The sequence below is a fragment of the Hypanus sabinus genome, chromosome 26, assembly GCF_030144855.1.
Source record: "Hypanus sabinus isolate sHypSab1 chromosome 26, sHypSab1.hap1, whole genome shotgun sequence".
NCBI classification, from domain to species: domain Eukaryota; kingdom Metazoa; phylum Chordata; class Chondrichthyes; order Myliobatiformes; family Dasyatidae; genus Hypanus; species Hypanus sabinus.
Genome location: NC_082731.1, coordinates 3,617,684 through 3,636,785, shown reverse-complemented (window position 1 = coordinate 3,636,785; position 19,102 = coordinate 3,617,684). Strand labels below are relative to the sequence as shown.

General features: G+C 46.2%; 1 protein-coding gene across 1 annotated transcript in view; it reads left to right on the top strand.

Moving 5' to 3' along the window:
• Positions 1–1,321: 1,321 nt before the first annotated feature.
• The window catches only part of LOC132381802 (forkhead box protein A2-like), a 163,869-nt gene continuing 146,088 nt past the window's right edge, over positions 1,322–19,102 (top strand). Inside the window, exon 1 of the mRNA XM_059951389.1 lies at positions 1,322–1,707. Within this exon, the coding sequence (XP_059807372.1) occupies positions 1,636–1,707 (72 nt within the window). The 5' untranslated portion in view covers positions 1,322–1,635. The remainder of the gene's footprint in view (positions 1,708–19,102) is intronic.

The window sequence follows — 19,102 nt, the reverse complement described above, 5'->3', positions numbered from 1 at the left end:
TCATGACCCCATTCTCCTGCCTTCTCCCTGTAACCTTTCATGTTCTGATGAAACAAGAACCTTTAAATATCCCAATGACTTGACCTCCGCAGCTGTCTGTGGCCATAAAGTCCCCAGGTTCACCACTCTCTGACTAAGGAAATTCCACCTCATCTCTGCTTTAAAGCAGAGATTCCACCTGAAATTCCACCTGAGGCTAGATTCAGCCTCTAAAAGAAACGTCCTCTCCACATCTACTCTATCTTGGCCTTTCAGTAATCGGTATGTTTCAATGAGATCCCCCTCATTCTCCTAAACTCCACTGAGTCCAGCCAGGCCCATAGCAATCAAAAGCTCCTCAAATGTTAACCCTTTCATTCCCAGAATCATTCTGGACCCTCTCAAATGCCAGCACAGCCTTTTTTTTTAGATAAGAGGACCCAAACTGCTCACAATACTCCAGGAGCAGTCTGACCAATGACTTATAAAACTTCAGCTAGACATCCGTTCTAGTCCTCTGGAAATGAATGCTAACGTTACATTTGCCTTGCACGAGGATTCCCAAGTCCGTTTGCACCTCTGAGGTTTTGAATTTTCTCCCCGTTTTTTGATTCCTTCTACCAAGCGTCAACACTATATTCCATCTGCCTCTTTGTGCATTCACCCGGTCTGTCTCAGTCCTCTAGTCACACTCAGTATAATCACTCACGCAGTTTATATGGCTCTGTTGTACACACTCGCAGTTTACACATAAATCATTCCTTAACTATAAGCCTACATTCACAATGTACACACTTGCAATGTATAGTATACATTCACTATCTACTCACTAGCCCCTCGCACACTCACGGGGGCTGTAGGGTCGGAAGCGAGATGGGCGGGAAAAATACTGGCCGTAATGCAACCAGTAGAAAGGATATTGAAAGCCCCCGCGGCTGTGTAGGGGCAAGGAGGTATTCCGCGAAACACATGTACGCATTTACGGAGAGAAATGATGGGAAAGTTTGGAAGGAGGGTAAAGGATAACAGGAGGAAATTCAGTGCATGTTTTAAACGGTTAAATGCACTGCACGGTTTTCTATAAAGCTTCCAGGTAGCACATTGACCACGCAGGACTGGAAACTATTCTCTGGGTTTGTTGTCGCTGGATGAGCGGAGGCTGCAATTCGGGCGTCCGGCGCCTGAGGGCGCAGCGAGCGCCCGGTTGTCTACTCCCCAACCCAGTTCATCCACCCTGGCCACGCACCTCAAAGGCTCCAGTTAATCAGTAACTCCCCCCCCCCCCCCCCACCCCTACAGTCGCACACTTGTAGCTCAGAGCTCCCAGTCCCTGAGAGAGAGGGATCTGCAGACAGGTATAGCTGCCGTGCGAAGGTGAGCAAGTTCTCTGCTCTGCACCCGCACTTCTGGACAACTCTGAAACTTTTGGACGGGTGCATCCACCGGGTGAGGTGTTGGAATCTGGAAGCGGACTACCCCGCAGTATATACCCCACCAAGTCCCTGAAACCCCGCTTCATTGCTGCTGAAGGGACCTGGATCTCAAGGTGTCTCCCACATTCCCAAGACTTGGGCACTGGAATACAATTTGGAGCCTGAAGATCATTCGCAACGTTCCCTCTTCCTGCTTTGGTCGTATTTTTGTTCAGGAAGCGATATGTTGGGATCTGTGAAAATGGAATCACACGAAATTCCCGAGTGGACCAGTTTATATTCAGACCCCGGTGAGGTCAGTATAACGCACAACACCCCTTACAGACATCCGACTACTTTTGCTAAATGCTCTAACCCCATGTAAAGTCTGTCTAGGACACGGAATCTGAGACGAACCGGGTTGTTAGATCTCTGTTCCAAAAAGAGATTGTTGTCAGTGTGGGCTCTCAGGTTAAGGCCTCAATCGGCTCTAGTCTGTGCGCTCTCTGGGCTGTAGCCGGTCCAGTGAAGACGGAATTTGGGATAGAAAATGGGACCAAAGCAACGAGCGCGCAAGTAAAGTCCTCGTGTTCCAGGTTCAGCCGCGTACTGCAGTCGCCTCACCCACTGAACTCGATTGTTTCATTTTCAGGGATTGGCGCTGGTCGCAATGAAAAGTCATTTGGGTGCTGATTGGTTCATTAATGGTCGGATCTGCTCGGTGTGGCGTTGTTCTGGAGTGTGTGTACGCGCGCGGGTAGTTGACTACTGCAGATGAGTCCTCATGAAGGGTCTCGTCCCGAATGTCGACTCACAGATGCTGCCTGAATTACTGAGTTCTTCCAGCATTTTGTGTTTGTATGTCTAACTGTATCTGAGTGCTACTGTTTGACCATGTCAGCGCCTGTGCCTGTTTTAAAGCCCCATAATTTACATCATTGTGTCCGCCACAAGGTGTACGAGTGCCTGCCTGCGTTACAGTGTCAATGTGGGTACGCCTTTCACCATAATGGTGCCTGAGTGTAAGTTCATGGTCCTCTGCCGTTGTGCCCACGTTGGTCCACGTCAAGGCTCAACGTGTTGTGCGTTCACTGTTACAGCGTGATTATCTGTCACCTTCCGACCAGTCCGGCAATTCTTCTTTGACCTCTCTCATTATAACAAGGTGTTCTGACCACCTCTCACTCCACTTTACTGTATACGTTTTTCACACCATTCTCTGTAAACACTAGAGACTAGTTTGTGTGAAAATCCCAGGAGATCAGCAGTTTCTCAGATACTCAAACCTCCCTGTCTGGCACCAACAAGCATTCCACTGTCAAAGTCACTTAGATCACAATTCTTCCCCATTCTGATGTTTGAATTGAACCTCATGACCATGTCTGCATGCTTTTATGCATTAGGTTGTTGTCACGTGACTGGCTGATTAGATGTTTGCATTGATTAGCAGGGGTACCTAATAAAGTGGCCACTGAGTGTATAGTCTATAAGTGATCTGGAATGAAGTGTTAATAAGACCTACACATAAACTAATGTGTCAGTGTGTGTAAGTGCCAGTAAGTCACTGCGTCTGCCTATGACCATGTGTGTGTGATTATGTGACTGTGCATTGAATCACTGTGTCAGTCAGCATACAGTCATCAGCAAACTATCTGTCCATATTGCACTTTGTCTGGGGTCTACAGCAGTTTGTATGCCTGTTCTATATCTGTGGGGCAGTGCACTTACCAGCGTGTCTGTGACTATAGTAGTAGTTTCAGTCTTTGTCCATTGTACAATAGTATTGATATTCATATCTATGGGAGCATGCCTATACCAGTGTGAATTGGAATTGAATTCTGAACTCCAGTGCCTCGGGTTTAAGAGTGTGGTGTGAACCGTATCATGTGTAGTGTGTATTGCAATCAGTCTGTCTGCATCCATCAGATTATCACCAAGGAGTCACTGCTAATGTCAAGCTGCTGTCGTGTGTGTTCACGCCAGTTTCTGTGTGTATTGAGGCCAGTCTTGTCATGATTGCCAGTTACACTGTGTTTGCTGCCCTTTAATGGACAAAGTGTTGCCTTCAATACATTAGTGTGCATATTACATTTTCATATCAATACCTCACTCAATATTTGTGTGCAGTGTGTGCCTTTTTGCTATCCCCCTGCCTAGTACCTGAGATAAACTGGACTTTTTACGAACTTATCATTATATTTGACACAGGATTATGCTTCACATCACAAGATTGTCAACTTCCAGCCTTGTAACAGTGGCCAGTTCTACACCTGCCTTAATAATAACAAGAATAATAACTTTATTTACAGAGCACTTTTCATACAGACAATCTCATTCAAAGTGCATTACAATGGGATAAAAGTACAAACACTAAAATATATTAAAAAATAAAAATAAATCTGAAACTAAGAGGCAAAAATATGTTAGTTAAAAGCAAGGTTAAATAAATCAGTTTTGAGCTGGCATTTAAAAGTGCCAACTGAGCCTGAATCTCTTATAGTTTTAGGTATCGAATTTCACAGTTCAGGAGTGTTGTTCAAAAAAATCTGATCTTTTGAGGAAGTTGTTTAAATTTAAGAGACCAGTGGAAGAAGACCTGTTCACTCCGAGCATGATGTAGGGTATAACGGCCACACAAGTGACACAGCTAATGCTAGTTAGAAACTGTTTGGCAATTAAATGGCATAGTGCCCCGATTAAATAAAGGGAATCCTGGCTATTTTCGCAATTAGTTTCTGTTCCTTAAGAGCTGTCCTAAATAAGCGGTTTCCCCAATTAATCAGAACTCTCTTTTATGGTTTCATCACTATCTCATTGTAAGTGTCTTTCGACTGAAGTGTTATGTGTTCGTGTGCGAGTATTTGTGTTTATCCCAATGTGTGTATATATGTGAGTGTGCCAGGTGTGTGTGAGAGTTTTTGTGTTTATATTAATGTTGTACTGTTTGATGATGTGTTTTTTTTTCCTTTGTATGTATCAACAGTGTGTTCCTGTGTCTCATCATCAGGGCGTCAGTGTGTTTATTACGATACATTTCTGTACAGGTCCATTTTATTGTATGTTTGTATCTTCACATCACTGTACTATTTGTGTATCGCCATGCCAACCCTCTCCCTGCTTTCCATTTGTGTTTGTCTGAGCCAACGTTCAGTCCAGCAATCGTCAGAGCCTGAACTGGACTGCTTTCACGTACCATCGCATTGACCCCGAGCCCTCTGCACCTGCATCTGCCTAACCACTGACACTCACCCATCCTTCCTGACAATCACCTTCATCACTCGTCCACTGTGGTCCCAGCCTGAGTCTTTCTACCCACATTGACTCCCAGTTTAGCAGAGTCTTGATTCTAAAATGTTCATACTTTTCCTGAAACCTCTCCTTGGCTTGCAGAGGTAGACAGAAACAAGCCCTCTTCTCCTTGGCTTGTAGAGGTAGACAGAAACAAGCCCTCTTCTCCTTGGCTTGTAGAGGTAGACAGAAACAAGCCCTCTTCTCCTTGGCTTATAGAGGTAGACAGAAACAAGCCCTCTTCTCCTTGGCTTGCAGAGGTAGACAGAAACAAGCCCTCTTCTCCTTGGCTTATAGAGGTAGCCAGAAACAAGCCCTCTTCTCCTTGGCTTGTAGAGGTAGACAGAAACAAGCCCTCTTCTCCTTGGCTTGCAGAGGTAGACAGAAACAAGCCCTCTTCTCCTTGGCTTATAGAGGTAGACAGAAACAAGCCCTCTTCTCCTTGGCTTGTAGAGGTAGCCAGAAACAAGCCCTCTTCTCCTTGGCTTGTAGAGGTAGACAGAAACAAGCCCTCTTCTCCTTGGCTTGCAGAGGTAGACAGAAACAAGCCCTCTTCTCCTTGGCTTATAGAGGTAGACAGAAACAAGCCCTCTTCTCCTTGGCTTGTAGAGGTAGCCAGAAACAAGCCCTCTTCTCCTTGGCTTGTAGAGGTAGACAGAAACAAGCCCTCTTCTCCTTGGCTTATAGAGGTAGACAGAAACAAGCCCTCTTCTCCTTGGCTTGTAGAGGTAGCCAGAAACAAGCCCTCTTCTCCTTGGCTTGTAGAGGTAGCCAGAAACAAGCCCTCTTCTCCTTGGCTTGTAGAGGTAGACAGAAACAAGTCCTCTTCCCAGCTCTGGTAACCCATCTCTCTGCATTTAACAGTCTTAAGTCAAAGTAAAATTTATTATCAAAGAACATATATGTCACTATACACTACCCTGAGATTCATTTTCTTGCAGGCATGTACAGGAAAATAAATGCAATAGAACTTATAAAAAAAAACTAGACGTAAACAGAGACTGCCAAACAACCATCGTGCCAACGTGCACAAATCAAACACAGAAAGAAATAAATGACTTGGTGAGCGTGAGTTGTAGAGTGCTCGAAAGTGAGTCCACAGGTTCTGAATTCAGTTCAGTGTTGAAAAGAGTGAGCTTATCCACACTGGATCAGGAGCCTGTCCCCGAAGTTGGTGCTCTCCTGTGAGAAGAGAGCGTGGCCTGGGTGCTGGGGTTTGTTGATGATGGACGCTGTCTTCTTGTGGCAGTTCAATGGTGGGGAGGGATTTGTCTGCGATGGACTGGGCTGTATCCATCACCTTCTATAGGCACTATACCTCTAACCCTAACCCTATCCGTATGTCTTTCAAACATTGTGATTGCACTTGACTTCACCGAAACACAGTCCATATACACACCACACTCCAGGTGAGAGGGAGTGCCCCTCATCTTTTCCCTCCCCTTGAACCTCTGCCCTCTACCCTGAGAGGTACCAGTGCCCACTGACCTGCTAAATCCAGAAATTAATAGTTTCTTTATTGGGACACAGTGCGGAATACTCCGTTGCACCTTGCTGCCCTAGCCTAATGACCAAGTAGCCTGCTAACCAGTACATGTGTGCACTGTGGTAGGAAACCTGAGTTCCCAGAGGGAACGCACGTGGCCACAGGGAGAAGGCACAGACTCTTTACAGGCACTGGTAGGAACTGAACCCGCTTCGTCTGTATGCTACCGTACTGCCCCATATCTGTGCCGCTGGCCGTCATGCCCGTAGGCCCCTGTACCCCTCTATATCTTCTGTTCTGCTTAACAAGAGGTAGGTTTGGGTCGACTATGGATATGGCATCCCAGGGCTGTACGATAGGGAGAGTAAGCTGCTGCCCCCCCCCCCCCCCACACGGCCGATGAATCCAAAGGAACGGCAGAGAACGATACAGCCTGGTACCAAAGCTGTTGCAGGATTTGCCAGTCGGCATTGAGCTCAACATCGAATGCCTTAGGGACTCCAGCTCCTGATTTCCCTCCATGGTTTGCTCTTGTGGATCTTACTGCAAGGTAGCAGAAGTGTAAGGTCAGAGTTATCCGTCTCCTAGGTAAATAGCTCGATCATTCCGTTTAATATCGCAGAAATGTACGTAATATTCATCCTGAAGTTCTTTTTCTTTCCATGAACAGAACAGTGTCCCAAAGAATGACTGGCATGGAGACATTAGATCCCCAGCCCCACCCACTCCCCTCCCACAACCCCACCCACTCCCCTCCCATCCACTCCCCTCCCACAACCACACCCACTCCCCTCCCATCCACTCCCCTCCCACAACCACACCCACTCCCCTCCCATCCACTCCCCTCCCACAACCCCACCCACTCCCCTCCCATACTCTCCCCTCCCCCAACCACACCTACTCCCCTCCCACCCACTCCCCTCCCCAAGCCACACCCACCCCTCCCCAAGCCACACCCACCCCTCCCCACCCACTCCCCTCCCCAGCCACACCCACCCTCCTCCCATACACTCCCCTCCCCCAACCACACCTACTCCCCTCCCACCCACTCCCCTCCCCCAACCCCATCCACTCCCCAACCCCACTCACCCACTCCCCTCCCACACACTCCCCTCCCCCAACCACACCTACTCCCCTCCCACCCACTCCCCTCCCCCAACCCCATCCACTCCCCAACCCCACTCACCCACTCCCCTCCCACACACAACCCTCCCCCAACCCCACCCACTCCCCTCCCATCCACTCCCCTCCCCAGCCACACCCACCCTCCGCCCATACTCTCCCCTCCCCCAACCACACCTACTCCCCTCCCACCCACTCCCCTCCCACAACCACACCTACTCCCCTCCCACCCACTCCCCTCCCCAAGCCACACCCACCCCTCCCCAGCCACAACCCTCCCCCAACCCCACCCACTCCCCTCCCACGCACAACCCTCCCCAATCCCACCCACTCCCCTCCCACACACAACCCTCCCCAACCCCACTCACCCACTCCCCTCCCACACACAACCCTCCCCAACCCCACCCATTCCCCTCCCATCCACTCCCCTCCCCAGCCACACCCACCCTCCTCCCATACACTCCCCTCCCCCAACCACACCTACTCCCCTCCCACCCACTCCCCTCCCCCAGCCACACCCACCCCTCCCCAGCCACAACCCTCCCCCAACCACACCTAATCCCCTCCCACCCACTCCCCTCCCCCAGCCACACCCACCCCTCCCCAGCCACAACCCTCCCCCAACCACACCTAATCCCCTCCCACCCACTCCCCTCCCCCAGCCACACCCACCCCTCCCCAGCCACAACCCTCCCCCAACCCCACCCACTCCCCTCCCACACACAACCCTCCCCCAACCGCACCCACTCCCCTCCCACACACAACCCTCCCCCAACCCCACCCACTCCCCTCCCACCCACTTCCCTCCAATGCACAACCCTCCCCAACCCCACCCACTCCCCTCCCACGCACAACCCTCCCCCAACCCCACCCACTCCTCTCCCACGCACAACCCTCCCCCAACCCCACCCACTCCCCTCCCACCCACTTCCCTCCAATGCACAACCCTCCCCAACCCCACCCACTCCCCTCCCACGCACAACCCTCCCCCAACCCCACCCTCTCCCCTCCCACGCACAACCCTCCCCCAGCCACACCCGCTTATGCAAGAAAAGCATCAGCACCCTCCACCCACCAAGGTGTAATAGCAAAGCCCCCAAGAAAGACCATGATCTGCAGTACAACAGAAACTAATTGTTGACAAGACAATTTGACATACCGTACACTCTCTCTCCCTAATAAAGGAGAAAAGAAGCATCCCCTTTCACAGTGAGAGATGAGACGTAGGAAAACGAGTAACTGAGTTGCCAACCAGGCCTGATGAGCCCTGCTTGCTCAAAGCAATTGGTTTTAAGGCGCGAATGACCCACCTTTGTCTAGTCAATGGAAACGGTTCTGCCAGGCTGAGTAGCGAAGCCGCATGTGAAAGCAGGAGCTGGACTTGGTTGTCAGAGGCTGTTTGAGGTGCATGTCATTGGGAGCATTTAATACATAGTGGAAGCTCACCCCTGTTATCACCCCCCCCCCCCCCCAGCTATGAGGCCCTTTTGTTAATTCATTCTCCCTCCTGCTGCTCATTGTCAATCTTGCCAAGAACCTGGTGATATTTTGTCACATAAGAGATGCTATAAAAATGTAAGTTATTGCTTATCTGCTTAAAGTAGTGTGTTGTTGTGTAAGGGAGATTATCAGAGGAATATCATTGCGTATGTTTGTACGTAGATGTTCAGGAATATGTAAAAGGAGGTTCTTCTGTGTAGACATTTCAGTGTGATCAGGTGAGTGGTGTGTGTCACTGTGCTCGTCTGTATCCTGGGTCACCCTTCGTGCATAATTGTATCATCCGTTCTTCTTTGCTGCAGACTTTTGTTAGTTTACAACACATGTGTCCATGTGTGTTTGTGTGAGGACATGTGTGCCTGCATCATGCATGTTTTAGACACTGCATTTAAATCATTGTGCAATGTTACAACATTATATCAGTGTCAGTTCCACCGATCAATCTCAGTGTCAGCTTGTCCTTTTGCAGTTGTGTGTTTGCACAAGTGTGTTTGAGTTTGTATTTAAATTAGGGAGTTGTGCTCACATATTAAAGTCACTCCTCAGTTTATATTAGAGTCAGTATGGGTCTTTGCTTCAGTGGTCATTAGGTTGTTTGACTGTCACTGTGTCAATCTTTAACAGCACAGACAAAGATCATTTGGTCCATCCAGTCTATTGTAGTTCATAAGGTGTCCAATTAGCGTAATTCCTCTTTTCCTTATTTCCCTGTAAACCTACAATTTACTTTTTCTGTCTCTCACTCAAACACACAGAGGCACACACGCTCACACACATACACTCATGCACAGACACAGACATATATACACACACACACACACACACACAGATACACAGACACACACTAATGTACAGATGCAGACACACACACACAGACATATGTCACACACACAGTCACACAGATACACAGACACACACTAATGTACAGATGCAGACACACACACACAGACGTACTGTCACACAGACACACACACAGATACACAGACACACACACAGACACACACAGACACACACACACACACACACACACACACACACACATGAATTATGTTTGGGAAAAGAGGAAGGGAGAGGGGAGAGAGAGGGAAGCACCAGACAGACATTCTGTAATGATCAATAAACCATTTGTTTGTCTGGGCACCTGTGCCGCTCTCCGCCCTGGCACTCCTTCTCTACCACCTGTCCCACACACCTCCCATGGCGCTCCCCCATGCCATTCCAAACATCCTTTGCTCCCGCCAGATTTGCAAACTTGCTGTCTGCTCCACATTAACAAATATAGTGCTGTGCAGAAGTCTGAGGCACCCTGCCTATATGCTGTATTTTCTCAGGTAGACAACCCTATCATAGGGAGTTGGGGTTGTAAAGAGAGCTTTTGGCACACAGGTTTTCATAAACAAGAGCATTGAGTAAATGAGTTGGGATTTTATGTTGAAGTTGTATAAGACATTGGTGAGGCTGAATTAGAATTTTATTTCTTACATCGGTCTCACAACGTGAGGGAAAAAAAAACTTATGTTGCATCTCCATCACTATGTACAAGCAGTAAGGGAGGGAGGGGTGAGGGGATATTGTCCGACACTAAACATTGTGTACATAATTGTTTCGTATTCATGTATGTACAGTCAGATACATTACCAGATCAATGTACAGTCGGATCAGTGTACAGTCTGATCCACAGATCAATTTACAGTCAGATAAACAGTCAGATCAATGTGTATTGATCAATCTGATGGCCTGGTGAAAGAAGCTGTCCTGAAGCCTGTTGGTCCTGGCCTTAATGCTGTGATACCATTTGTCAGATAGAAGCAGCTGAAGCACTTTGTGCTTGGGGTGGCTGGAGTTCCTGGTGATCCTTCAGGCCTTTTTTTACACAGCTGCTGCTGTAAATGTCCCAAATAAAGGAAAGTTCACATCCGGAGATGCACCATTCCCTGCAGTGGTTCCCGTACTGCTGGTCACTCCAGCAGTCAGGATGCTCTCGATGGCTGAATTTGGAGTATTGTGTACAGTTCTGGTCACCTACCTACAGGAAAGATGTAAATAGAACTGAGAGTGTGGATTAATTTACAAGAATGTTTCCGGGTCTGGAGGACCTGAGTTATAGGGAAAGGCTGAATAGGTTAGGACTTCATTCCCCAGAACGAAGAAGATTGGATAGTGGTATACAAAATTGTGAGGGGTAGAGATACAGTAAATGAGGTCGGGTGATAGTAGAGCTAGAAGTCATGGGTTAAGGGTGAAAGGTGAAAGATGTAAGGAGAATCTGAGGGGGAACAACTTCACTCAGAGGGTGGAATGAGCTGCCAGTGGAAGTGGTGGATGCAGGTTTGAAGAGTTTGAATAGGTACATGGATAGTAAGGCTATGGAGGACGATGGTCTAGATGCAGGTCGATGGGAGTAGACAATAATAGTATGGACTAGATGGGCCAAAGGGCCTGTTTCTATGCTGTACCACTCTATGACTAACTCATAAGTCCCAGCCGTGGGATTCATCATACTGAACGCTGCTACCTGATACTCTTCTCAGAGTAACACACACAAAATGCTGGAGGAACTCAAGGGGTCGGGCAGCGTCTATGCACCTTTTCAGAGGGGGGCTTCAGAGCCGGGAGCTATTGGAGCCCCCAGTTCGGATGTTGAGAGATAGAACAGAGAACAGGTTAGGATTGGTAGTTTGGGAAAAGCGGGACTTAGATGGATTAGGCCTGGGCAGGTTCATTGGAAGAACTGGGATCAGGATCAGATCAGGATCCCCGAATTAGAGGCTAGCACAGGACTCAGGGGTGGGGGCATCAGTCGCTGGGAAGTTCAGTGTGGCATTAGTTCTGCAGGACAACTTACTGTAAGTAAGTCACCCGGTAAGTCCACAGTGTGCTGGGTGTGCCTGATGACACACATCCATTGGAAAATGTGATCAAAGTTTCCCAGCAATTCCCAGGAAAGGAGTGACGTCAGATCTTGCACCACTCCAGAGGAGATAACTCACATGCTAAGGTTGGCCAGTGTGTCACAAAGCGTCTCAGACATATTGGATAAGGCAGAAAAATAGGGCATTGAATTGAAATGATTGGTTTATGTCTTACATTGATGTGACTTACACTGTGAATTAATATCTGAGTATGCATAAATTGTCTTATTGTGTTGATTATAATCTGTTGTTGAGAATGTTCATGTCAGCAGGTTGTGTGGCAGGTTTATATCAGTATCAGCTCTCAGAGTGTCCAAGTATTTATCATGGTGCAAGCACAGGTGTATGCTCTGTCATCTTATCCACATCTCTTTATTATGGAAAATCTTTTAAAATAATTATATACACAATTACCATTGCCAGCGCATTTATAATGGTGTGCTTTGTAAATATAGTTTCATATAAGAATATTGACATAGGAACAGAATTAGGCCATTCAGCCCATCGAGTCTGCTCTGTCGTTCCATCATAGCTGATTTAATATCCCTCGCAACCCCATTACCTGCCTTCTCCCCATAACCTTTGACACCCTTACTAATCAAGAATCTATTGAGCTCCTCTATAAATATACCCAATGACTTGGCCTCCACAACCATCTGTGGCAATAAATTCCACAGACTCACCACCATTTGGCTAAAGAAATTTCCCCTCATCTCTGTTCATCCTTCTATTCTAAACATCCTCCCTGGTCCATCCATCAAGGCCTTTCAATATTAAATAGTTTTCATTGAGATTCCCCCCATTCTTCTAATCTCCAGCAAGTACAGGCCCAGAGCCATCAAACACTCCTGATGTGTTAACCCTTTAACTCCTCTGCACCCTCTCCAATGCCAGCACATCTTTTCTTGGATAAGGGGCCCAGAGCTGCTCACAATATTCCAAGCCTGGTAGAGCCTCCGAAGGGTCAGTAAGTTGCGGGCATGCTATGTTGGCATTGGAATATCCTTGGTCTGTGTTGGTGTTTGGCACAAAAGAGCGTATTTCATTGTCTGTTTCAATGCTTCGATGTACAGCTAATTTTACCTTGGGTAGCTGCCAGTGTGTCGTGTGCAGGATCTATGACAGTGGTTGCAGTGAGGTGTTGTAGCTGGGAAGTTTGGAAACTCTAATGGATCATCTGTCTTCCAGAGGCTAAAACTAGTTCCTGTCATGGACTTCCTGAAGCTACTGGCATCCTTTATTTAAATTAGATATGGCCCTTGATTTAAGTTAGATTTAAGTTAGATATGGCCCTTGTGGCTAAAGGGATCAGGGGGTATGGAGAGAAAGCAGGTACAGGGTTCTGAGTTGGATGATCAGCCATGATCATACTGAATGGTGGTGCAGGCTCGAAGGGCCGAATAGCCTACTCCTGCACCTATTTTCTATGTTTCTATGTTAAATCACTTGTTAAGGTTTTCATTGATCTGGGTCAGTTCTCAATTCCTTCATTTGTTGCTTGCCTACATCTTTATAGAGGACCTTGGCTTGTCCTGTCAAGTTCCCATGTAACGTAAATGGATTGGCAGTGTAGTGGCTGGACAAACACTGTATAGTGCCAGCGATCACGGTTCGATTCCTGTCATGATCTTACGGCATTTGTATGCCCTTTGCTTTCTTCCATCTTTTCATTCAAATTGCCACTTTCTCGCAAGGGGCTTTAAAAGATTAGAGTTATTTGTCACACAAAACATACAGTGACCTGCATTGATCGGTACGTCTTTGAAATATGGGAGGAGACCAGAGCTCCCTGAGGGAACCTACATGGTCACGGAGAGAACATACCGACTTCTCAGAGATCGTTTGTGAATTGAACTCGGGTCATTTATAAGCTGTAAAGCATTATACTACCATGCCGTTCTTTCAGTTTCCTGATCTAAGTGCACTATTTGTCAAACTCTTTGCTAAGATCCAATTACAGCACAAGAAATGCACTCAGTGGCCACTTTATTAGGTATCTTGGTGTATGTTCATGGTCTTCTTTTGATGTCACCCGTCCGCACCAGGGTTCAATGTGTTGTGCATTCAGAGATGCTCTTCTGCACATCACTGCTGTAATGTGAGTTATTGTCACTTTCCTGTCAGCTTGAACCAGTCTGGCCATTCCCCTCTGACCTCTCTCATTAACAAGGTGTTTTCATCCACAGAACTGCTGCTAACTGGATGTTTATTTTGGCGCTATTCTCTGTAAATGCTGAAGACTGTCATGTATGAAAATCCCAGGGAATCATCAGTTTCTGAGATACTCAAACCATCCTGTTAGGTACCAACAATCATTCACCAGTCAAAGCCACTTAAATTGCACTCTTTCCCCATTCTGATGCTCGGTCTGAACAAGAACTGAACCTCTTGACCATGTTTGCGTGTTTTATTCATTGAGTTGCTACCACGTGATTGGCTGATTAGAGGTGTGTAGGTGTGCCAAATGAAGTGGCCAGAGTGCATTTACCTTCATTGACTCCCTCCTGACGTCCTCAAAAATAGATTGTGTTGTAAAGATGGTCATTCCTTAAAGGTTAGTCAGGGACCAACAATGGAAGCTGATTAAATTGAACTGCAAGGTATTTCTCGTTTATTTTCAGCCTTTATTGAATGTCAGACTAGGAGGCCTTTGAGCTTTCTTTGGCTACTGTGAGAGGACCCCCTTCTGCCCCACCCCCCTACTGCTTTCTTGAAGCTTTGCAAATTACTTTCACTCAGTTCCCTCTTCAAACCCCTTCTGGCAATGAGTTCCAGGTAATCTTTGAAGATTATATTTATTAGATACGGTAGGTTCTAATCAAGAAACTATCCACCTCTGTTTTAAATATATCCTAAAAGATACCAACAGGAATGTGAAAAGAGCAACAATTACCTGGTGCTTATTGCTGACAATGAGTCAAAGGTTACAGGGATAAACTTGGAGAATGGGTTTGAGAGAAAGAATAAAACAGCCATGATTGAATGGTGGTGCAGACCACAATGAAGTAATTCTGCTCCTATGTTCTATGGTCTTAACAACCCTTATTCCCCTCTTTACCTTCTAAGTAACAGTAAATATGTGGATCTTGAATCAGTCTTTACAGCCAGCTGCAGACCCACCAATAGAGGTCCCACCAATAGACAACCCCTTCAGAAAACATCATACTCAACTCAAGTGATCGCACTGCAACTTCTCTGACTTCAGTTTTACATTGTACCTTGGTATTTCTATAACCATCTCAACTGTTGTGTTGACAGATCATTTTCTTGGTCTGCACTGATCTTTACGCAATTGCACTTACATCCACAGTCTTCCAAACCCCCTAACAGCGCAAATGACGGGGAAACCTACAGTCAGAGCTTCTGCTAGTTCCTCCCTATTCTTTTTCTAACAGTCTGGAATGTATTTCAACTTGTCAACATTTAAAGGTGCCCGGTCCTTAATTGTACTCTCTGTTTCTACTACATACATCATTCTTCTTTAATGTCAATGTTCATATCTCCTCCCTGCTCTGTGAGGTCAGGCAGACAATGTTCATTTAAAATTTTACATGTCTTCCTTCTTTTGAATTTTAATTTAACCTGCCTTCTTCTTTTACAGAGTCTTAGAGTCTTAGAGCAGGGAAACAGGTCTTTGGCCCAACTGGTCCATTCCAGCCAAGATTCTCATCCAAGCTAGTCTCCTTTGCCTGTGTTTAGCCCAAATCCCTCTAAACCTTTCCCATTCATGCAGCTGTTTACTTGCCTTTAAATGTTGTTAATGTACCTGCCTTACCCACTCCCTTTCTTGTCTATAAAATGTCTGTGGGTTTTCTGTGTTTTTCTCTGCAAAAAAACTCCCTGACCTCTCTTTGACTTCAGGTTTCTTTTTAAAGTTCATCCCTGCACATTTCTCTAGCCTTTGTGCTGTTTTGATCTCATGGTCTTTCTCATAAAGCCTTCTTTTTTTGCAATGTCTTACCACAAATATAAATTTGCCCTTTTTTGGAGCATATTTGATTTGAACTCTGACGATCTCCACCCCACTGCCTCCCACCGCTCTGTCATTGATTTACTATCAAACATTCTTTCGCAGCCTATGTCAGCCTTGTAAACCTGGCCCTATTCTAAATTGGAAAGGATTTTTTTTCTCCTGCTCTACCCTTGTTCCTTTCTGGGATAAATCTAACTGAATTATGTTTGCCAAAATGCCCCCGGTTTCCAACTCCCAGTTCATTGTCCTCTCTTAGTGATTGCTACATCCTGAGGAGAGATCAGAATCAGAATCAGGTCCAATATCACCGGTATCTGTCATGAAATCTGTTGTTCTGCAGCAGCTGTACCTTAAGCCGATCATCCCTCCCTGGCAGAGGATGCCGACCGCAGCTCACCGGAGTCCCTGTCCTGGGCCAGTCTTCCACATTATCCCAGCTGGAGCCCATCTACTCCTTCCTCTCCCAGGGGTGAGCTCTTCGGAGCTTCGGGTTTTTACAGGATGGGGTTGCTAGTCCATGCCCTTCTCTTCTTCTTCAGCAACCAGACTTGGGGCCATCCATGGTGGAATTAGTAGCACAGAGCAATATATTAAAGAAGCTATAAATTGCAATAAAAAAAATCAAAATAAAAAATTAAATTATATAGTGCAAAAAGAGAGCAAAACACATACTGAGGTTGTGTTTGTGGACTGGTCCACAAACCATGGGTGAACCAGGAGGTATGTCATCTGGCTGAAGGTTAGATCTGTGGCATTCAAGTCTGGCGACCTAGATCTGTACCAGAAAATCAGGTATGGTATGTGGAGGGCTAAGTCAAGGGCAAAAAGGGAATTTCAAACGAGGTTAGAGGCGACATCGATGTACGACAACTCTGGCAGGCTTTGCAAGACATTACTTCCTACAAAGCGAAACCGAATAATATGAATGGCAGTGATGCTTCACTACCAGATGAACTCAATGCCTTTGCCTGCTTTGAAAGGGAGAACGCAACTACAGCTGTGAAGATCCCTGCTGCACCTGATGACCCTGTGATCTCTGTCTCAGAGGCCGATGTTAGGCTGTCTTTAAAGAGCGTGAACCCTTGCAAGGCAGAATGTCCTGATGGAATACCTGGTAAGGCTCTGAAAACCTGTGCCAACAAGCTGACTGGAGTAATCAAGGACATTTTCACCCTCTCACTGCTACAGGCGAAAATCCCCACTTGCTTCAAAAAGGCAACAATTATGCCAGTGCCTAAGAAGAATAATGTGAGCTGCCTTAATGACTATTGCCCAGCAGCACTCACACTGACAGTGATGAAGTGCCTTGAGAGGTTGGTCATGACTAGACTGAACTCCTGCCTCAGCAGGTACCTGGACCCATTGCAATTTGCCTATCACCACAAAAGGTCAACGGCAGATACAAGCTCAATGGCTCTTCACATGGCTTGAGACTATAGCTCAGCATTTAATACCATCATTCCCACAGTCTTGACTGAGAAGTTACAGAACCTGGACCTCTATACCTCCCTCTGGAATTGGATCCTTACCTTCCTAACTGGAAGATCACAGTCTGTGCGGATTGGTGATAATATCTGCTCCTCTCTGATGATCAACACTGGTGCACCTCACGGATGTGTGCTTAGCCCACTGCTCTACTCTCTCAATACCCATGACTGTGTGGCTAGGCATAGCTCAAATACTATATATAAATTTGCTGATGATACAACCATTGTTGGTAGAATCTCAGGTGGTGACAAGAGGGCGTACAGGAATGAGATATGCCAACTAGTGGAGTGGTGTCGCAGAAACAACCTTGCACTCAACATCAGTGAGATGAAAGAGCTGATTGTGAACTTCAGGAAGGGTAAGACAGAGGAACACACACCAATCCTCATAGAGGGATCAGAAGTGGAGAGAGTGAGCAGTTTCAAGTTCCTGGGTGTCAAGACCTGGTCCTACCATATCGATGCAATTATAAAGAAGGCAAGACAGCGACTATACTTCATTAGGAGTTTGAAGAGATTTGGTATCTCAACAAATACACTCAAAAACTTCTCTAGATGTATGGTGGAGAGCATTCTGACAGGCTGCATCACTGTCTGATATGGGGGGGGGAGGGGGCTGCTGCACAAGACCAAAAGAAGCTGCAGAGGGTTGTAAATCTAGTCAGCTCCATCTTGGGTACTAGCCTACAAAGTACCCAGGACATCTTCAGGGAGCGGTGTCTCAGAAAGGCAGCATCCATTCTTAAGGACCTCCAGCACCCAGGGCATGCCCTTTTCTCACTGTTACCATCAGGTAGGAGACACAGAAGCCTGAAGCACACACTCAGCGATTCAGGAACAGTTTCTTCCCCTCTGCCATCCGATTCCTAAATGGACTGAACCCATGAACACTACCTTACTTTTAAAATATATATTATTTCTGTTTTTGCACAATTTTTAATCTATTTATTGTACATATACTGTCATTAATTTACTTATTGTTATTATTCTTTTATTATTTTTTTTCTTCTATATTATGTATTGCATTGAACTGCGGCTGCTAAGTTAACAAATTTCATGACACATGCCGGTGATAATAAACCTGATTCTGATTCTGATTTATTGATGGTTCAGGAATCAGACCTAACAATAAATATTAAGAATTCAGAGTCCCCTGAGTCCTTTGCCATATTCACAGTGAATGTGAGGTCACTCTTCACTACAATTCTATGAATTACCTCTATATTTCTCAATGACTTGTCTAAATTCTATTGCATCTCTCACTTACACTTTGCGTACTGTAATATATTTCCAGCAATTTGAGTTGCCTAGTTATGCTTCTTATTGGCTGAGCTTTCTGTGTACCACCTCTTCTCGTATTTACTTGCTTCTTTAGCCCGTACTCCTCAGACCAGCTTATCTGAAACCTTTGCAACCAAGAATGTTAAGCTGCCAGCCCTGCCCTTCGTCAAGATGCATGACTGCAGCAACCACAATACTGCGTTCTCACTTCCCGTGTCCTCAATTCATCACCCCAGATTCCTTGCACTCAAGCAGAGCCAAGAACTTTAGCTCCATTTTCTTTTTAAACTCATTTCACAGCATTCCGGCAGCACTGACTAACCCCCTCCTTTCCCTTTCTTGTTTCTCAAATCATTAGCTGTGGCAATAGGTTTCAACCTCACTGCCCCTCTGTTTTGAACCGTTTCCCTCGCATGGTTCTGTTGAGTCTGGTTTCTACAAGTCTTACCCTTTCCAGAACTGGATCCAGTACAGTACTCTAGAAATTTAAACCCCTTTCATTTTTGATTCACAAATTCATCTGCGTTTTTCTTCTGTTTCAGTAATCACTGGCATGTAATCTCATAATTTATAGTTCAACTTCATTATCATACACAGGGTGTAAATGCCAAACAAATTAACTTTTTGCCGCAGTAGTCTACAAACATAAATTGTAGATTTCT